General features: G+C 41.6%; 1 protein-coding gene across 1 annotated transcript; it reads right to left on the bottom strand.

The window, feature by feature from the left end:
* Positions 1-542: 542 nt before the first annotated feature.
* On the bottom strand, positions 543-18431 carry LOC109972267 (sarcalumenin-like). The gene is made up of 8 exons (XM_020621001.1): positions 18374-18431; positions 10525-11508; positions 8503-8604; positions 7675-7770; positions 3490-3606; positions 2567-2800; positions 1818-2167; positions 543-1571 (listed from the first exon to the last, which is right to left on the bottom strand). Exons 1-8 carry the CDS (start codon positions 18429-18431, stop codon positions 1071-1073), a joined length of 2442 nt encoding a protein of 813 aa, XP_020476657.1. The 3' UTR covers positions 543-1070.
* Between the last annotated feature and the right edge of the window lie 561 nt (positions 18432-18992).

The raw sequence follows: 18992 nt of genomic DNA, 5'->3' as shown, positions 1-18992 counted from the left end.
AAAGATTACATTTGAAAGAAAATGCCCATGTGGTATGCAGCAGTACTGAGCTAAAACTAGCTTAAAAGGACTACATTCAGTCTTTTCACTCCTAGTGCAGTACTGAGAAATGATAAACTGTTTCTATAACGAACGTAGTATAGTACAATACAAAGAAGAAATGCATTACAATAGTGTAACAGGACTAACTGTGGTTGAATCACTGCTCAATAAAACACGGAGAGAGAACACTTCTGTTTATTTGATTGTCCCACCAATTACAACATGTGCCCTGACTAATAGCCTACTATGGCCTAACTGTAAAAGCACAGCACAGCAGATCTGAGTCTTCAGACTTTGCAACCAACAGAGATGACATAAGAGTAGCAGCATTTAGCAGGAGTAGCCTTTATCTCTGGAGGAGTACAGCCACTGTCAGCATCTCTCTCTGAGGAAAAACTGAATAAAGAATGTACAAACTTGAAAATAGTGAGAAACAAAAGAACATTCTTAGATTTAGGCATTCCGTGAACAGTTATGTAGAAATAAAGGTGTTTGGGGTTTTTTCCTCACCTTTTTCTGCTGCAGATATTCACATGTTGCAGACAGCACGGGCTTCAGTTATAGAGGACTTGAGTGCCACAAAAGGATGACTACATGTACATGTTGTTCTATACTTTGTTTTGTACCAAACTGCAGTCAAAAATACCACATGCAAACATTTCTCACTATTGGTTTTGACCCACAGAAGTACTACAGAGGTGCCATATAGGACAATGTGTGTTATTATACAGTCATAAAAAGGTATTTGAAAATCAATTAGGCCTGTATTCTACAACTGATTTAAACTGTCCCTGTGTAGTAAAACCTATGTATGGTACATCATTCTGGTAAAAACAAGCAACAAAAAGTATTTTAAATACTGCTTGACTCAGGTCTGATTGGAACTACAATATTTCCTATTCTCTTTCTCAGTTGTTTCTCTCTCTCAGTCTACCTGAAGATCACAGCAATGGAGGGTTTTTTTTGCAGGAATCCCTCTGACTGCTGCCATCCCCTCTGTTTCTCCTTCTGCACCCTTTTCTACTATCTCACTGCTTCCGCCAACGATTCTTTGGTTTCTCCTCACACCCAGGATCTTGGCAGGTGCCAGGGAGAGGGGGTGAGGTTGTTGGCACAGCCTTTACTGGGGTAGGCTTATTTGTGGCCTCACTGATGCTGCTGAGCAGAGCTGGGAGCTCGTGCGAGATGACCTTCTCCAGCTTCTCCAGCAGACAGCCTCCGGTCCAGCTGCAGTGGCTGGAGAGCTGCTTGAAGCTGGAAATAGGATTCACACCAAAGAAGTCCTGGTACGCCTCCTTGTCGGGCAGGTCAAACTTGCTGACATTGGTCTTGACCAGAATGGACTTGAAGATGTAGTACTTGTCCGGGTCATCGGCAATGTCTTGAAACACCTCGTGAGGGTCACTAAACCAGCCCAGCTTGTCGTAGTAGGCCTGGAGGTAGCGGTCCACTAGCAGGGCGTGGATGCGCACACGGATGCCATGCTGACGTATGAAAGCGATCTTGTTTTCCATCTGGTTCTCAATCACCTGAAGGGCACAAAGAGAAAGAAACAACAATGGATAAAAGGAGAGAGACAAAATAAACAGAAGGCTGAAACAGGAAGAAACATTTTGAATTATGCAAATAGTATTGAGAGGATTTAGGTTTCCACTGTACTGAAAATGACATGTATATATAGGACCTGAGTGCCACAAATATAAATCACAGAGTAGATGTGTACTGCAAAGTTTTGTTGAGTTTCAGACTTTCAAAAACAAGTCACAAAGTTGTACCTGGCTGAGATCCTCCAGCAGTGAAATCTCCTCTTTCCTGAAGAGCTGTTGACTGGTGTCCACAGCATAGACCTGAGGCCAGAAGGAGCTGACATAAACCCGAGGGGGCTCTGTGACGTTAATCAGCGGTGCCATACTCCAGAACAAGGCCCCATAGACCCTCATCAGGTCCTGGGTGGAGACACTGTCAGCCTTGTTGAGGATGAGGCGAATCTGGGATTCGCGCCCTTTCATCTGCCTGAAGAGCATCTCCAGCTCCCCACCCACGTCCAGCTTGGTGGGGTCGAACACCAGGAAGATCAGATCAGCTCGATCAATAAACCACTGACACACCTCATTGTAGGGGTAACCTGAGGGAGAAGAGGGAGGAGATACAGTACAAGATAAATGTTCCAGCTCCGTTTAAGGTCTTAAAGCAGCATGGTGGTCATGTTGTTCTTCTTATTCTTCTATTTTACAGAAAAAGGTGAAAGTCACATTGTTATGAGGATTTCTGGTTACAGCAGTTTAGAAAAAGGTGTCTTTTGCAAAGATCACTCAGAAGATTCAAGCACACACCTTTACATTGTGTGTTTTAGTGTGAAACTCTTAACTTACTCTACTCTGTGACACGACAGACACAACTTATTCACACACCTTTTATTTGTTTGTATTCTTTGATTTCTGTACAAATGCTTAGTGGTGTACAACTTTAATATACTGTGGTTGGCACAAGTGTGTACAGAAAGATTTCCAATAGTAAGACCCACCTCTCTCCTGCTGCTTGCGATTTTCAATGATGCCGGGTGTGTCGACAATGGTGACCCTCTCCAGCAGCTTGTGGGGCATCTCGATACCCACCAGTCGCTCCAGAAAACCTTGGCCAAACCTCTCCAGGGGTGAGAAAGATCGTGAACTGTCCGCTGCCATAACAATTCCCTCTATGGTCCGAAACTTCTCCCCGTGTGTTATGACGGTGTACTCAGAGGTGGTGGGTTCAGCACCTGGAGGAAGAATGAAAGAAATTGGTTTAATGCAGGGTGTATCTGTGACTTAAACTTGTTTGGTGATTGGTTTAATTTCATCTGATGCAGTAGGTGGTAGTATACAGTACACAAGGTAATATGTTAAAAAAATTATTCTTAATTAATTAGTACATTTGCCTTAACTAAGCACTGTAGACGTTTGCTTAATGTTAAATTAATAGTTAAACAGTAATTGACATAATATCAGCCTATGTTTCCTCAGTAACTAACATGTTGACAGATGTTTAGCTAATGTTTACTATTCATTTTACGATCACCCGTTAGAACAAGATATAATTCATAGGCAGAGGTTATTATGTGTATTCATTAAAAAGCACAGTGTTTCTTTACTAAAGCAAAATTTTACGTGACATTATTTTGCTGCTGCCACTGTACAGTGGCTACTATTCATGAAAACAAATTTTCACGTGACATTTTTTTGCGCCTGCCACTGTACAGTGGCTACTATTCATGAAAACCTCTGTCTTTTTAAGTGAACTTGCAGTATGTGGTGGGTCTTGGTGACTAATTATAAAATATATAGTGAGTAACTTGTGGTTTATTCATTACACCCTTGTGATTTACACTTGTTATCATTGGATATTGACCATGTCTGTTTTTAGTTTGCCGAGCTGTGTCACAAACAACCGGGTTTTATTGGAATGAACCTGTGTAGAGTTCCTGGGATGTTCCGTGAAGACCCAGCAGGTAGTTGATCATGGAGGACTTGCCGACGCTCCAGGGCCCCAAAAATAAAACCATGGGCTTAGAGGTGATCTCACCATCTGAGTGTTTGTAGACATAAATTGAGAAGGAGTGAGAATAAAGTAACATTAAAATAAATCAGCTTCAGACAAAAAAGTGCTCTATCATTGTCTTTTTTTCTGAATACTAAATTGAGCTGCAACAATATCTTATATCCAAATTGTTATTATTCAATACTGCTCACTTAATTAAAGCTTATGTTATGTCATACTGGTCGTTCAGTCCAGCAAAGTCGATGTAACCCCAACATTTTGATTCAGAGCAACATATCTCAACACAGACTTTCATTTTATATGAATACTCATGGGTGTCATAGGATGATCATCAAAATATTAATTTTCTTGGGCATCTTTAGCTTTAGGTTAAAAAGTAGAGTACTGTAGCACTCAGGGTAGAGAGACACTTGGTGGGATCCCCCATAATGCCCCTCTGGGCGGGACATATATAGTTCTGTGTTGGAAGGTTAGTAGTGTGTTCGGTGTGTTCTGTGTTGCTGTGTGAATAATAAAATAGCAGCTTGACAGAGTGCAGAAGAGGTTTTGGTGTCTGGCTCCTTCTTCAGCCCGGCAAACTTTACATTGATGTAAGAAGTGGGATCTCCAGAGATGATGACATTATTCCAGGAAACCAATGACCTCATCATCTAGCGGAAAAAGAAAAAGTGATGCTACAACCCAGAACAATCCCCCATAATGCCCCTCTGGGCGGGACATATATAGTTCTGTGTTGGAAGGTTAGTAATCATACTGGTCGTTCAGTCCAGCAAAGTCGATGTAACCCCAACATTTTGATTCAGAGCAACATATCTCAACACAGACTTTCATTTTATATGAATACTCATGGGTGTCATAGGATGATCATCAAAATATTTATTTTCTTGAGCATCTTTAGCTTTAGGTTAAAAAGTAGAGTACTGTAGCACTCAGGGTAGAGAGACACTTGGTGGGATCCCCCATAATGCCCCTCTGGGCGGGACATATATAGTTCTGTGTTGGAAGGTTAGTAGTGTGTTCGGTGTGTTCTGTGTTGCTGTGTGAATAATAAAATAGCAGCTTGACAGAGTGCAGAAGAGGTTTTGGTGTCTGGCTCCTTCTTCAGCCCGGCAAACTTTACATTGATGTAATCCAAATTGTTATTATTCAATACTGCTGACTTAATTAAAGCTTATGTTTTAAATCATACTGGTCGTTCAGTCCAGCAAAGTCGATGTAACCCCAACATTTTGATTCAGAGCAACATATCTCAACACAGACTTTCATTTTATATGAATACTCATGGGTGTCATAGGATGATCATCAAAATATTAATTTTCTTGGGCATCTTTAGCTTTAGGTTAAAAAGTAGAGTACTGTAGCACTCAGGGTAGAGAGACACTTGGTGGGATCCCCCATAATGCCCCTCTGGGCGGGACATATATAGTTCTGTGTTGGAAGGTTAGTAGTGTGTTCGGTGTGTTCTGTGTTGCTGTGTGAATAATAAAATAGCAGCTTGACAGAGTGCAGAAGAGGTTTTGGTGTCTGGCTCCTTCTTCAGCCCGGCAAACTTTACATTGATGTAAGAAGTGGGATCTCCAGAGATGATGACATTATTCCAGGAAACCAATGACCTCATCATCTAGCGGAAAAAGAAAAAGTGATGCTACAACCCAGAACAGATAAGGATAATCACCTTGGCCAAGTATGTCACACACAAGGAATTTGTTTCCAGTACAGAATCGAGGCAGCCATCTGCGGCACCAACTCAACCGATGGCTCTAACCACTGGGGGCAACAGGTGGATTCAGTGTCTTGCTCAAGGACACTTTGACATGTGTATTGCAGGCACCGAGATTTGAACCTTGAACCTTCCAATTGGAAATGACTGCTTTACCCACTGAACCACTGTCGCCTCCCCCGCAGATGCCCTAACAGCTGCTTTGAGCTTGCTAGCTACTCTGCCTGCACAGAGAGCCCACCAAAATGAGGCTGCTGATAGAGCCAGTGTTTCTCCTCAGTGAGCCAGTGGAGCTTCAGCGGACCACCAACACCACAGCGTCACCCAGAGCCAATGCCAGCCAATCCAGAGCTGCAGACTGTCTAGCCTGCACTGGGGGTGGCTGGACCAGCTCCCGATCAGAGGCCATCCTGCCCGAGAGACTGCAGCATGGAGCCAAGGGCCAACCGGTGAGATGTTGTGAAGCCACCGTGGTACAGTGAGGAAAGGCTGCTCGAGACATACCTCATTCAAGTGTGGACACCAGCATAGGTGAACACCTGGTCAACTGAGGAGTTCGCTGACTGAGTTGTCCTCACCCTGGTGAGGTGAGGCTCTGCAGATCCTTGAGGACCTGCCAACCCAGGAATGACATGACTGGCCAACTATGAGAGGGCACTGCAGTGCAGGTTTGGTGGCACTGGTAAGGAGAGAGCCTGGGTGCCTACCCTGCTGACATCCATTGCTACACACAATGTGGATACCCAACTGTTGACAGCTTGACCTTGGAAGAACTCGCTCTCCATGCCTTTGTCTGGGGACTCTGGCCAGAGTGACTCCGAGCATCTCTGCCACTCACCCGATAGTGGCTCTGGCTGAAGCAGAGCAGGTCGAGCACGTGCTGTACACTGCCACTGTGAGACACCAAGTGTGAAAAGCGGACCTCGAGGGGATAGAGGAGGAGGAGGCAGCCAGCCATGTCTCCGCTACAATTCCACCACCATGCAGAAGCATGATGCAGAGAGGAGTGCTACTGCAGTGAGGAGTTGAGCCACATCACTCACCACTGCCCAGGACTGGCACCATGGAGCCCAGCACTTTCAGACAGTTTGTCCATGTACAACCTGTCACAGCTGAGGGTCAGCTGTCTGAGCCACACACACAGCTTGTACCTGAACTGTGAAGTGAATGGCACCAAATGTGGTGCCTTGACCTGCTAGCGGAGTGTGGGGCCACAGGGGATGTGCCTAGGGTGGATTCATTGCCACAGCAGGCTGCCCCCAAACATGTAAGAGACTATGCAATAACTATGGTTACTGAGTACAGTTAACCAGTCTGGTGGGGCTGGAGAGACACTTATCGGGTCTCCCAGAATGCCAGAGGGGAGAAGCACCTGGCAGGATTCCCCATAATGCCCCTCAGGGTGGGAGGTATATAGTTCTGGGTAGGTGGGATTGCTGCCGTGTTAGGTGTGTTCTGTGTGACTAATAAAATATTGTCTCTACAGAGTGCAGAAAAGGCAGTTTTGGTATCTGGCTCCTTCTTCAGCCCAGCCAGTGTATATTCATGCTCCCCTGACATACAGTATGAGCTCTTAAACATAAGCTTAGCAAATGATAACCCAGAATATAATAAGCAACTGCTTAAATTCACTTTTTCATTTAAATAATACACTCTGTGACACTGGTGTGTAAATGACTGCTTTCAAACATCCTGACTGTGAACATGTCCATCCATTCTGCACCACAAGGGGTCCCTGAGTCACATGGCACAGAGTGAAGTCTTCTCCTGCTCCTTAGCATAAATAACACTCTGCCCTCAAGAGCTATGGAACAAAGTTGTAGGGAGTCTGGCCCACACAAAGTTCCCTTTAATTTTCAGCAGACAGAGACCTTATTGTGCTTCCCTGAGTGCCTGGTTTGAATAAAGTCAGGTCCTGGCTCCATTTCTACTTAATCATAACTTCATTTGTACTTCACTGTTTCTGTGCAACTCCAGCTTATTAAACAATGTACTGTATGTATGTATGCATGTACAGTTTGATGAGCTGATAAAGGCTCACAGGTGAGTGAGTATGGTGGGTGTTGATTATTGATTTTGGCTAGATGCTCAGTTTACATAACATTTGGAAAAGGAAATGGTTGAGGTTAAGTACAATATATTAGCTGACTAACTGCAGAGCATGGTCAATTTTTGTATTCGCTTATTTATTTGACTTGGTCCCAGAGCTGTGACTCACACACTCACAACAACGTGATGTATAACAGTCACAGAGAATCATTTCAAATAAAGATTTTTATACTGTTTGTAATTCAAAGGTTACTTTACATTATATGAACTGAACCACTATGAACACATGATTGTGGACACTGATCTCCAACAAAAACCATATGTACCTGTGACTTCATGCTGCCTGAGTTCGTTGTACTTGTAGGCCTGCTCCAGTGGCCTGATGGCCGTGTGATAGATGTTCAGTAGCTTCTTTGTGGCAGCTATAGTAAAAGTGAGAGAGAGGGACATTTTGGACAAGAGTATTATTAATATTCTTGCTACTATTTCTCATTACAACAGTGCAGTACGTGGTGAATTGCCCTCATAATGTCAGTTGAAATGAGCTAAGGTGATGACTCGAATGGCTCTGCTGCAGCTCTTTGGCCTCTCTAAAATGAAGTTGGTTTAACAGAACAGAGAGGCTTTCATGCTGAGGATGGAGTTACACACTGCACTGATTAATCACTTGCCTGAAGACATATCTGCATGTACACACACACACACACACACACACACACACACACACACACACACAAAGGGCACTGGATTAAACATCATGAAACAATTTTCAGAATAGTTTCAGCAGAAAAGCCCCCAAAATTGTCTCAAACTTCCTTTCATTCACATGCAAACACATCTGTTTTTCTTTTCCAGCTGTAAACATTCTGCTGCATTTGTATGTCCACAGCAAAAGTTGAAACGATGGGCAGCACAGCGATGTAATCACTGAAAATCCAATTTTTGATTGGTAGGATATGAGTTTCCTTGGTTCTGTGTATATGTCTGTATGTATTGTAAACCATCCACAGCAGAATCAGTGTTTAGGTGTATACATACTGTCAATGCTGGTGGGAATTTCGCTAGTCTTATATTGTTTCATTGCAGGACAGGAGCTCCTAGCCACAGGTTGACTTTTGTCAGTCATTTTTAGATGCATTTATTCCTTACAGTACCAGAGAACTCTGCTGAGTGCTCAGCAGTAGTCAGGCGCAGTGTGTCCTCAATGTGGGAGCGGTCCCTCAGTGCTGGGCCTGCTGCCTCACCCTCCTCATGCCCTGGAAAAAGGAACAGACTGTCAGTCAGTTATAAGGTCATCAGTCCTGACATGCAATTAGCTGTGACAGCAAGAAACTGTTCATGCATGAATGAGACAAAGAAGGCCCAGTAGACAATTTGGCAGTTTTCTGTCGGATACACCGACAAATAATGACACTGTTATATCCTAAACTAAGTGAATCACAGTCTCTTATTCACTAAAGTATTCAAAAGCAATTCTGTTGATATGGGTACACAATTAATGTGATTCTCCAGATAAGTGGTTTATTTGTGAGGGAACCGACCATCTGGAATGCTACATGTCCTGGCTGTCTGTCAGTCTATTCCCTTCCTCTGCTATTTCAGTCTGTTTATTTCTGTACCTCTTTAGCTATACACGGTGTCATGTTTTTGGGGTGTGGCATGCTTGAAAGACAAAGAGAGGAAGAGCGAACAATAGAGAATCATTTCATAACCCATCTCAGCTAAATGCCCAGTGAAACAAGACTCACGTTTCCAAATAGAATATCTGGTATGACATATTTTATATTGGGTTAATATGTTGTAAGTAATGGGTTAATGGCTTATATAACTACTTTTGCATTGCATAGTTGTGAAAAATTTGACTTATATACAGCTACCTCCATCTTGGCTTGTGTTTTGTATAAATGAATAAATCATTATTAAGTGGATTTTGGTCTGGATACACTGCAGCTAATGTCCTCATGATCCATTCAGAGAGATGTCCCATATGAATTACAGGACTAGACTGGCATTTTGGGAACTTTGCTTGTTTTCTTTCTTGCTGAGAGTTAGAAGAAGATTGCGCCTTTTTCATGTTTGTACGGTAAGTATATGCTACGCTACAGCCAGCAGCTGGCTAGCATAGCATTGCATAAAGACTGGAAACTGAGGGAAACGACTGTCCAGAAACATCTGCTTACCAGCATCTCTTGAGGTCTTTAATTAACACATCATATTTCAGATGTATAGGGGGAATAACGCAAAACATGCTGTGCTATTACAGGGGACTATATACTGTACCTGATTATTTCTTGGCACAGATCCCCGTGTAAAACCACAACATACCATCTTTTACACATGCATGGAGGCCAGGCTAGTTGTTTCCCAATTTCCAGTCTTTGTGCTAAGCCAAGATAAGCTAACTGGCTGTAGCTTCATATTATTAGAGAGTGGTATCAATCGTCTCATCTACATAAGTGTATTTTTCAAAATGTCCGCTTATTTCTTTTAAAGTGCTATTGAGAAAGACTAAGTATTTTTTCTGGAAAAGAGCCAATTATTGAGCCTATTAGTCTATCAGTGATATCTAAAGCATTAATAAATTATTTATTGACCATCACACAAGCCACTACTTACAGCTTATAGACAACTGACAAACAAGCTCAAAAAGTTACTATGCTACAGGGCCAAAACTTTAAAAAGTGAGCATACTTATGTTACAATAAAAATCTAGCCCGGGCTTTTTCCTAACCATGATGAAATCATTACCCTGGATGTCTAAAAAAAATTTGAATAACCAAATCAAGAACATATTATGTTAAGCATGACATTAAATCACCTCCAGTGACACTGACCATTTTATAATGAATGAAGTAATGAAAAGGGTCCTGAGGATGAGCTGGGAAACTCTTTTAAGACTCAGTCATTGCCTTTTATAGCAGGTGTCAACACCCAGACACCAGATAATTACAGGAGTGCCGACTGGATGGGGGCAGACTCACTGTAACAGGATCCCACCTACTCTACTGCTAAGACTGTAAGACTGACTGACTGACTGAATGCATCAGCAAAAAGCTACCTCTCTATTTACAGCCTTACTTCTGAGAGATGGCATAAAATAATCATAAATGGGTGCTACACAAAAGTTAGACATAATAGTTTAACATATACACCCAGATGTTTCTATCTTTCTGTACCTTTTTGTGTAGGCTCCTCTGCAGTCACCTCCTCCACTGTTTCCTCCGCCTCAATAGAATCTACATCTTGCACCTTGGGTGCCTCCTCCATTGTGGTTTCCACCAGTACATCCTCCACAGGTTCTATTGTGACCTCATGTACATCTGGCTCTATTTCCTGAAGAAGCTCTGGTACTGGTTCAGGCTCTAAAAATCCCACAGGTTCGGCCTCAGATTGTGTCAGGTCTGACTTATTTTCTTCAGGTTCAGAGTGAGTTTGAGACATCTCCTCTGGTTCTGCTTCTGGTTCAGATTCAGCCACTTTAGCTTCCTCCTCTACAACCTCATTCAGGAGAGCTTCCCAGCTCACCTCCTCCTCAGCTGCTTCTTTTGTATCCTCCTGTGTGTTTGCTTGTTCTTCAACTTCTTCAACAGCAGGTTGTTCTTCTTCTGAAGTGTCTTCCTGAGGTTCAGTTACTTCCTCCTCCTCAGGGGTTAATTCTTCAATTTCTTCCTCACCTTTTCCCTCCTTTTCCTCAACCTCAGATGCCACCTCATCCTCTTCAGATGATGCAACATCCTCAGATATTGCTTCCTCATCTTCTTCCTCCACACTTTTGTCCTTCGCTGGCTCTATAACCTCTGCCTCAGTTTCCTCCTTAGATGTTGCCTCTACTGCCTCACTGTGGAAAGCTTCCTCCACCCATTCTTCTTCTACACCATTTGCTATCTCTTCAGTGGAAGCATCCTCACCAGCAGCTGCTTCCTCCTTCTCTTCTGCATGCTCTGAGCTGAAGTCTGGCTCTTCTTCTCCAGCAGCAGCAGCATCTAAGGCTGACAGAGATTTACAGGGCTGACAAATTGCCCTCTCTGGGGCTGGGGTGTCATTGGAAGTGCTCTGGCTGGCATGTTCCTCTGGTGTGTCACATCCACAGGAGAAGACGTCTCCCTCTGGCTTCTGGAGCTGCAGATGCACCAGAGGCTCCTCATCATGGACGGAAGAAACTGCCAGAGGGGGGAAGGAGAAAAAAATATGTGATTAGACAAGATTACCAGTGTCTCTTTTCAGGTATACTTATTCAACAGGTATACTTAAAGGTACATTTTGAGCAATGTTTTACACCAAGAAAAACAAACTGAACTCATCCATGATCAACAAAACATATACACAACAACAGAGGACTGTAGCCCAACTAAGTATGGGAAAGGTTGATAACTGTGTGGTGGAGGCAGTGTGTTAAAGTCAGATTATGTATTTTAATGGCAGTAATTTGGCAAAGTATTAGACCTATGGCAGTTATAGATACTGAAATGCTTCTTTCAAAACAATGTGTACAGTACAGCTGAAGAAAAAAAAAACAAAAAAATGCACTAGAATGTATTTACAACATGATGTCAACTGGACTTTTGTAGTCCAGTCACTGTTGTTAGTTCCATCAGAGCTTGACCAGTGCTCAGCTACTGTGCAAGAACAGAGCAGATCAGATGTTCAGCACCTCCCAAATTTAAGACTCATGTTTCAGCTCTTTGAATAGTGACACTAAGGCACGGACTATTTGAGGCTGACGTGCAGTGGACCGTTGTGAGGAAGATCTAAATTAGGACAGCTGAGTGGGCAGGGTGGCTTTTAATACAGTAAAATAATGTATTTATTGTCATTGTATAGATATATTACTGCTGTCATGTGTTATTTTAAACAATTAAATGTAAATTGAATGTTTAAATGTTTTAAGTTCATGTACAAACACCACTAAACCGAATGTAAACCTGTAAAAAAATATATAGTATAGTATAGAGCTTGACCAGTATAAATGTCTAGTACCAAAATTTTTCTTTTTGCTAATATTAAACATTGCAAAGGACATACAATTATGTTTTGTTACATTTTGTTTCTAATATCTTGCAATAAAATTATAGGTTTAAGACTCCCATCCACAGGGAACATTAATTTCCTGTATGTGCCGATTAACTTAGCCTGTACACTAAGCATTTATTTTTAGTTAATGAGCCATTTCATTGGCGTAACCTTTCCTCAAGAACAAAGCTAATCATTTCTTTTTTCAGGTCAATAAAATGGAGCTTAAGACTTTTTCAAGCTGCTCACACACACAAAAGATCATAAAAAGATAAACATCAGCGATGTTCAGAATCATAGACTATAGTTATTATGGGTTCAAAACAGCCATATCTAAAACAGGGGACACCCTCTGTGTTACACTACATGCATACATGTGCAATACATACTTTTCACAACCGCAGTGTACAACAATCACAAAGCCATGACCTCTGTTTAATTATAACTGCCTGTGAAGAATGCACAGTGTGATATCAGGCAGCTAAACGTATGTCAACAGATCATATTACATAGCCGGATCCGTGTGAGGAATGAAGACTAATAGCTGCAGGCAGCTACCACAGGCTTTACATGTTCATAAGGCTTCTGTACCACTGCCCATCATGAGCTAACAAGCTAATACTAAGGAGGAAGTGAATATTTGTGATGATAGCTTCAGATTCTCTTCCACTGATAAACCTGCAGTAACTGAAAGCAGTTGTGAACACACCATTGACATATCATCACCTTTAAACTTGATGAACCTGTTAGCTGTGTAGGTAAACTCTGGGCAGATAAATTAGTGGTGAGACAACAAGTAAAAGGAGTGATCATGCTGAAATGTATTAAGTTATATAATCCAACAAATCTATTGTGTTTACAGATGTGTGCAGCTGTGAGTTACTTCATATGCACTTGGAATGTGCACTATCAGCAGTAACAGATCTTTTTCTTAGCAAACAATTTTACTTGTTGCAGTAAAGAAAAGTACATGTAAAATTAATAAATATAGAGCTCCAGTCCCAGGGTCCTGGTACTGTGCATGCTGGTTTACTAGTATGTTTCTTTGTCTGAACACATCTGATCCAGGTAATCAGTAGTGGGTAGGGCAGGGATAATTGGAAAACAAGCAGAGCAGTGGAATTGCCCACTCCCGGACTAAGGCCTCTGAATCAGTGTGCACTTCACTAAAAGTGAAACCAAATGACAATTCAGTCTAATTATCAGGCTAGTATCATCACAGATGGAAACACATTGTCTTTGATTTTGAGGAGCACAACACAAAAAACCCAGCATTTTAAATTTAAAAATATCACTTTCTGCTTAAGTAAGATGCTAACATGACATGACAAGTGGTGCTGTGCCAAACACTTCTGAGTCGTGATATGTTTGTATTTTTATCTTGCATGGAGGGCATCTATGGTAGTTGTCCTAACCGATGCTATCAGGACTTTATGTTCTTTCACTCTCCTGCACCATCTATAATGACGGTTCCTATTTCAAGACCTCAGATCACACAACAAACAGTTCTGTTCCCATGATGTTGCTTGTCACCTCTTGTACTGTATCTGGAGGCTTTGTTAGCTTATCACCACCAGAGGTGACAATCGGCATTAGTGACCAGAACATCAAGCATGTATTCCCTGCATGCAGACCATGCAAAAAATCACTTTTGTTCTATAATGTTTCAGGCATTGACACGTTGGCTTCCTTTTATCAACAGTGACAACCAAATGGCAGGTCACTCTGTATTGTAATGCAAACCCAGTCAAATGCTACAAGTCAAATCAGTGGATTTCCAGTGTTTGCCCTGGCCATTGCTAATCACAGTGTTTATGCAGTCTGATTGGCTGAAGAGTTTATGCCACGCATAAAAAATAATCAGAGATAAAGTCCAGCACAAAAGTCACCTGTGTATAAATCAAAGTTGTGCCCTACTGATCTCTATCAAGCTGGATTTGTTTTTTGCATATCATTTTGATAGCTTCAAGGAGATTCACGGACATTAAGTGCTGATTAAGTGACAGTCACATATTTAATGTGTACTCCCTCAGTGTCACTGGCAGAAGTTGAGATATGAGCCATGCCTGCATGGCTCGGAAAATACAGTATGTCTTGGCTAGCCTTAAGTGTTCTGTAAATGTCAGTAATTGAGTGAAACAAATGAGAATGAGATTAGTAGGGGGCAACCTGAGGAGGAAGGTCAGATACTGTTCTAATTGAGCCATGATGGAGGGTCGGATGCTGTCCAAAGACATAGTGTCTGTGTTGTAACATGAACAGCAGCAGCGGCCAGGAGTGTGACTTGTGTTGATGAAGCTGGGATGCCAGCGTTAAAGTGGCATTGCATAAAAAGGTCAGTCCCCACTGACCATTCACTAGTTTGTTAGTGGTTTATTAAATAATGTAAAAGTGCTGAAGGTTCTGTGATTTTGTTCATACTTTCTTAGTTTATGTGGGAATCAGATATTTTTAGGCTACACCATAAAACATAGAGATCAATCCTGTCTTTCAAATAGACACTGCATGCCTTGAGATAGTTATAAAGATAAAACACAACATTTTCTGCTGCACTGCTAAAGTGGCCAGATTAAATTAAAGTTAACATAAGAAGGAAGATGTGTGAGAGAGACATGATTCAGGGGGAGGAAAATATGAGACCGAATACATGTGAGAACAATACTGTGGGGTTTCCAAGACATACTGTATTTTGACAAGATTAGCATTTTTATAGGGAACAGTTTTGACAAATGCACAAAATAATACATTTCTGAATTCACTGGGTAACACAAGGAAGCATTCCAAGGTTCAAGGATTTTATTGTCAATTCACTATATCTGCAGGACATACAGAAAATCAAAATACCTTTTTTTTGCAAATAAACTGAATGGATTACTTTAAAATTGGATACCGATGTTCAGGCCTCCTTTAGAATGAACTGTAAGGTTAGCCTAATAATTTTAGCAATTACTTAGCATTTCTTTTATCACCATCATAAAATTTTTTTTAGGGAATTTTATTATTAAATGTTAGCATGCTAACGAGCTAAATTAAAATGGTGAACATGGTAAACATTAAGCCTTCTTAATACCAGCACATCAGCATGATTATTGTGAACGTTAGCATATTAGTGTAGCATGCTAGCATGTAGCTTAATGACTGACTGAAGAACTGCAAACATACCTGTAGGCTCTCTTGTTATCTTACATGTAAATATATTTCATATGAAAGTACTGTACGTACAGGCCAAACTGTGGTGCAGTCATGGACACCAGATACCCTGATGACCACATACTCCTTTATACTTTGGAATCTACAATTTTAGTTATGCTGCATTATATATGAGAAATTAATAAATAATATTTTTAAAACTAGTGCTTTTTTAACCTTCATACTGAAGGATTAAGATTAAAAACATCTTCACGCAGTATTCCAGGGTGTCAGTAATTGAAAGAGTTTTGTATCCTTTTCAGCCAACATCTTTTGTTTGAGTAGTGACAGTGACACAGTGGCTAATCCCATACCCTGTTGTAATTCTGGACAGTCTGTGTCTTATTGCCCTGTTTTGGTTTCTACTAACTCCAAAGGAAAACAGCTGGCTGGAGCTGTGGCCACCTATGCAATGCACTGGTACACATCTCTGTAAGACTTTTGGAAATGCACAGACATCTACGTCATGTACATCTATGGCATTTTTTGACACAGCAAGAGCTAGCTGCATCAAACAAACAAACAAGCAAACCAACAAACAAACAAAACAAGGTACCATTTATTTAGAGTTATTGGTGCAGTGCAAAGATATTGTATCATCATCAAAATACATATACTGTAATGTGTCCCAGGTACATCTCTGAGACAGAAATAGTCCCACAGTGAGTCAGAGGGTGAAAGGGAAACAGGGATAATTCCACCCCTATTAACAGAAACTGTGATGCTCTTGTCCTCCCTGAGAGCGTCATGTGGCCGGCCTGCGACCGCTGCACTATTGCTCCCATTCCCTGCAACATTGTGCAGCTGCATGTGACTCAGAATCACGTTTAGACCAAGAACAATAAATGCATCAGCACTAGGAGTGATGGCTTTACTGTGTTACTAGAAGATATTCGCCTCAGTAAATGCTGATGCACTTAAATACATAAAATGTCTTTTTTGAGTAATCAGTGTCTGAAACTGAAGTTGTCAGGAACACAAACAGGCAGTCAGCAGAGTGGTTCTACAATTATAGCTCATAAAATAAAAAAAAGTCAGCAGCTGTCTCAGCATCCATTGCAGTTATTTGAGGCAATTTAACCTAAGGCAAATGGTGTGTGTTTTAATTTATTAATCAGCTTAACATGTTTGAGCTCTACTTATGATGGACATACTGCAGTTGAAGGACTTTTTGTTTTTGAGTAGACATGCACAGACATACTCTTTTTCTCTTGCTCTTCCTATTTTATCTCATCATTGTGTTTGCCATTTTGTCTAATCTCACACTTTCCAAGACACAACACACAACAATCTAAACAGGAGGTATGGGAGTGTTCCACTTGAGCTCTGACATTATTACATGGATCTCCACAGTACCTGAATATTTAGTTATGTAATTGTAAAAGACCAGTTGTTGGGCTACTGTACTCTGGTCCTACATGCCCTCTGCTGAGCCCTCATGCCTGTTTTAGCTGGGACAGCCCCTGGACATGGACCCTGCTGACTGAAATGTCAGATTAGCAGCTCTCCAGACTGAGCAGGGTGGGAGTGATGAGAGTTTGCTGAGAGACATTAAATGCAGCACTGACTTTTGCTGTAGACATGGAGTCCTTCTGTACTCAGGCATGATTTTATGATTGCCTTGTAATGTCAAGGAAGTGAGTGAAACTTTATGTGTGTGTGTGTGTGTGTGTGTGTGTGTGTGTGTGTGGCGCTATATGACGTAGATGTCTGTGCATTCCCAACAATCTTACAGAGATGTGTATCAGTGCATTGCATAAGTGACCACAGTATCTGGTGACTCCGTTTGACACCTGACGGCGGCAACTTGCGGGGACCAAAACGAACCAGTGCAAGGACAGACAAGAGTGTTCTCAGCCTCAACTTTAACAAAATATTACAAGTTTCTTAATTACAAGAACATATAAACAAGCTGAAACAAATAGAGCAACAGTTGTGATAATCCTTTATACTTTAATTATGCCTCATTAATGACACAGTTTAGTCTCTTATTTACTCAGATTGGAAAGATCAGCCTGAAAAACCTCAAACAAATATAAAATTCCAAACTCCTGACTTGATGACAGACTAGTGGAGCTGCATGCGACTGCTGTGATAAGACTCAAACTGTGAAGGATCCAGTGGGAAAAGGATTCATCTGCTGGGCTCCACATTTGGCTGCAGCACAAAGTGTGACTGTAATGAGTCCAAATCACTCTGTCAGTGCTGTCACACTGTGTGCATCTTCAGGACAGAGAGAACAAGCAGTAGACAGTTTCCATCAGCTGGTGTCACACCTCTGCTCTGACATTCTCGCTTGTAAAACCACAAACCTCTGCACTGCACCACAATAACACACTTTCCTGCTCAATCAGCCATGTTTATATACAGTATACTGTGGGGTCTATACATACATGTCAAAATGTAAACATATGTCAACACAACTCATCATATTAGGCCACAGAATACAGAAAAGAGGAACTGTTTTCATGCAGATTTGAAAAATCTAATCTGAGAATACAACTCTCACCTTTGGCCCCATTTACTTAAAACCTCAAACTTGCACTCAGCTTGGACTCATTTAGCAGCATTTCAGACTGATTAAATCAGATAACTCACACAAATCATGCACGTCCCTTCATTAAGGACTGACAAAATCACTGCCGACAGTCAAATCTCAGCAAGACATACAAAGCTCTGATATGGTCAGAGACACAGAACAAATGCATATGCAGCTTTCCTAATGCAAAGGAACAGCGTTCCCATTTCATGCACCCTACTGGTTAAATATCTCCCTAAATACAAAGTGAAAATATTTCCTCCAAACCCCATCACCCTCCAGCATACCTGCAGCAGACAGGGCCAGCAGAGACACCAAGCAGCACATGCACACTGAGGACTTCATTTTGGCTGCCAGGGGCCTTCCACTCACCTCCCCAGCTATATATACTGCTTTGGCTGAAGGTCAAAGGCTATTCCGGTAGAGGTGGGGCGCAGCAGCTGCAGCCATTATGTGTCAGAACAGCTGCCTGGTCTGGTCAGGAAAAAGCAGCAGGAGACCAACTGGCCATGTTACAGTCTTGTAGTTTTAATTGTTGATATGCTTAAATAAGAATATTCAAAAGGTTTTGATGAGCACATGTGCAACTTTTACTTTGGAGTTATCAGCGCCATTCATTACTCTCAACTTTTTATATGAAATATTTCTGTAAACTGACATTTCTCACTGTTGAAGCTCTAGTGACTGTACTCATACTGAGATTAAAATGAAGCCTGTGTTCCACCTGTTAGAAATCTCTCCCAGTGCTGCTGCCAAATCAGGAGTCACTCAGTGTCACCACCTGGTGGACAGAAAGGGTCATAGGTATAAGTGAAGTAACTAGCAGACAGAAGTGGTGTAATTTAAAAAAGTACAAATTTTATTTTTTTTTAGTCTTTACAAAGGCCTGTTTACCCAAGTTTTTTT

This window comes from Monopterus albus, unplaced genomic scaffold (genome assembly GCF_001952655.1).
Source record: "Monopterus albus unplaced genomic scaffold, M_albus_1.0 scaffold252.1, whole genome shotgun sequence".
Classification (NCBI taxonomy): Eukaryota; Metazoa; Chordata; class Actinopteri; order Synbranchiformes; family Synbranchidae; genus Monopterus; species Monopterus albus.
Note: the sequence above shows the minus strand (reverse complement) of the source record. Positions and strands in the feature narration are given on the sequence as shown.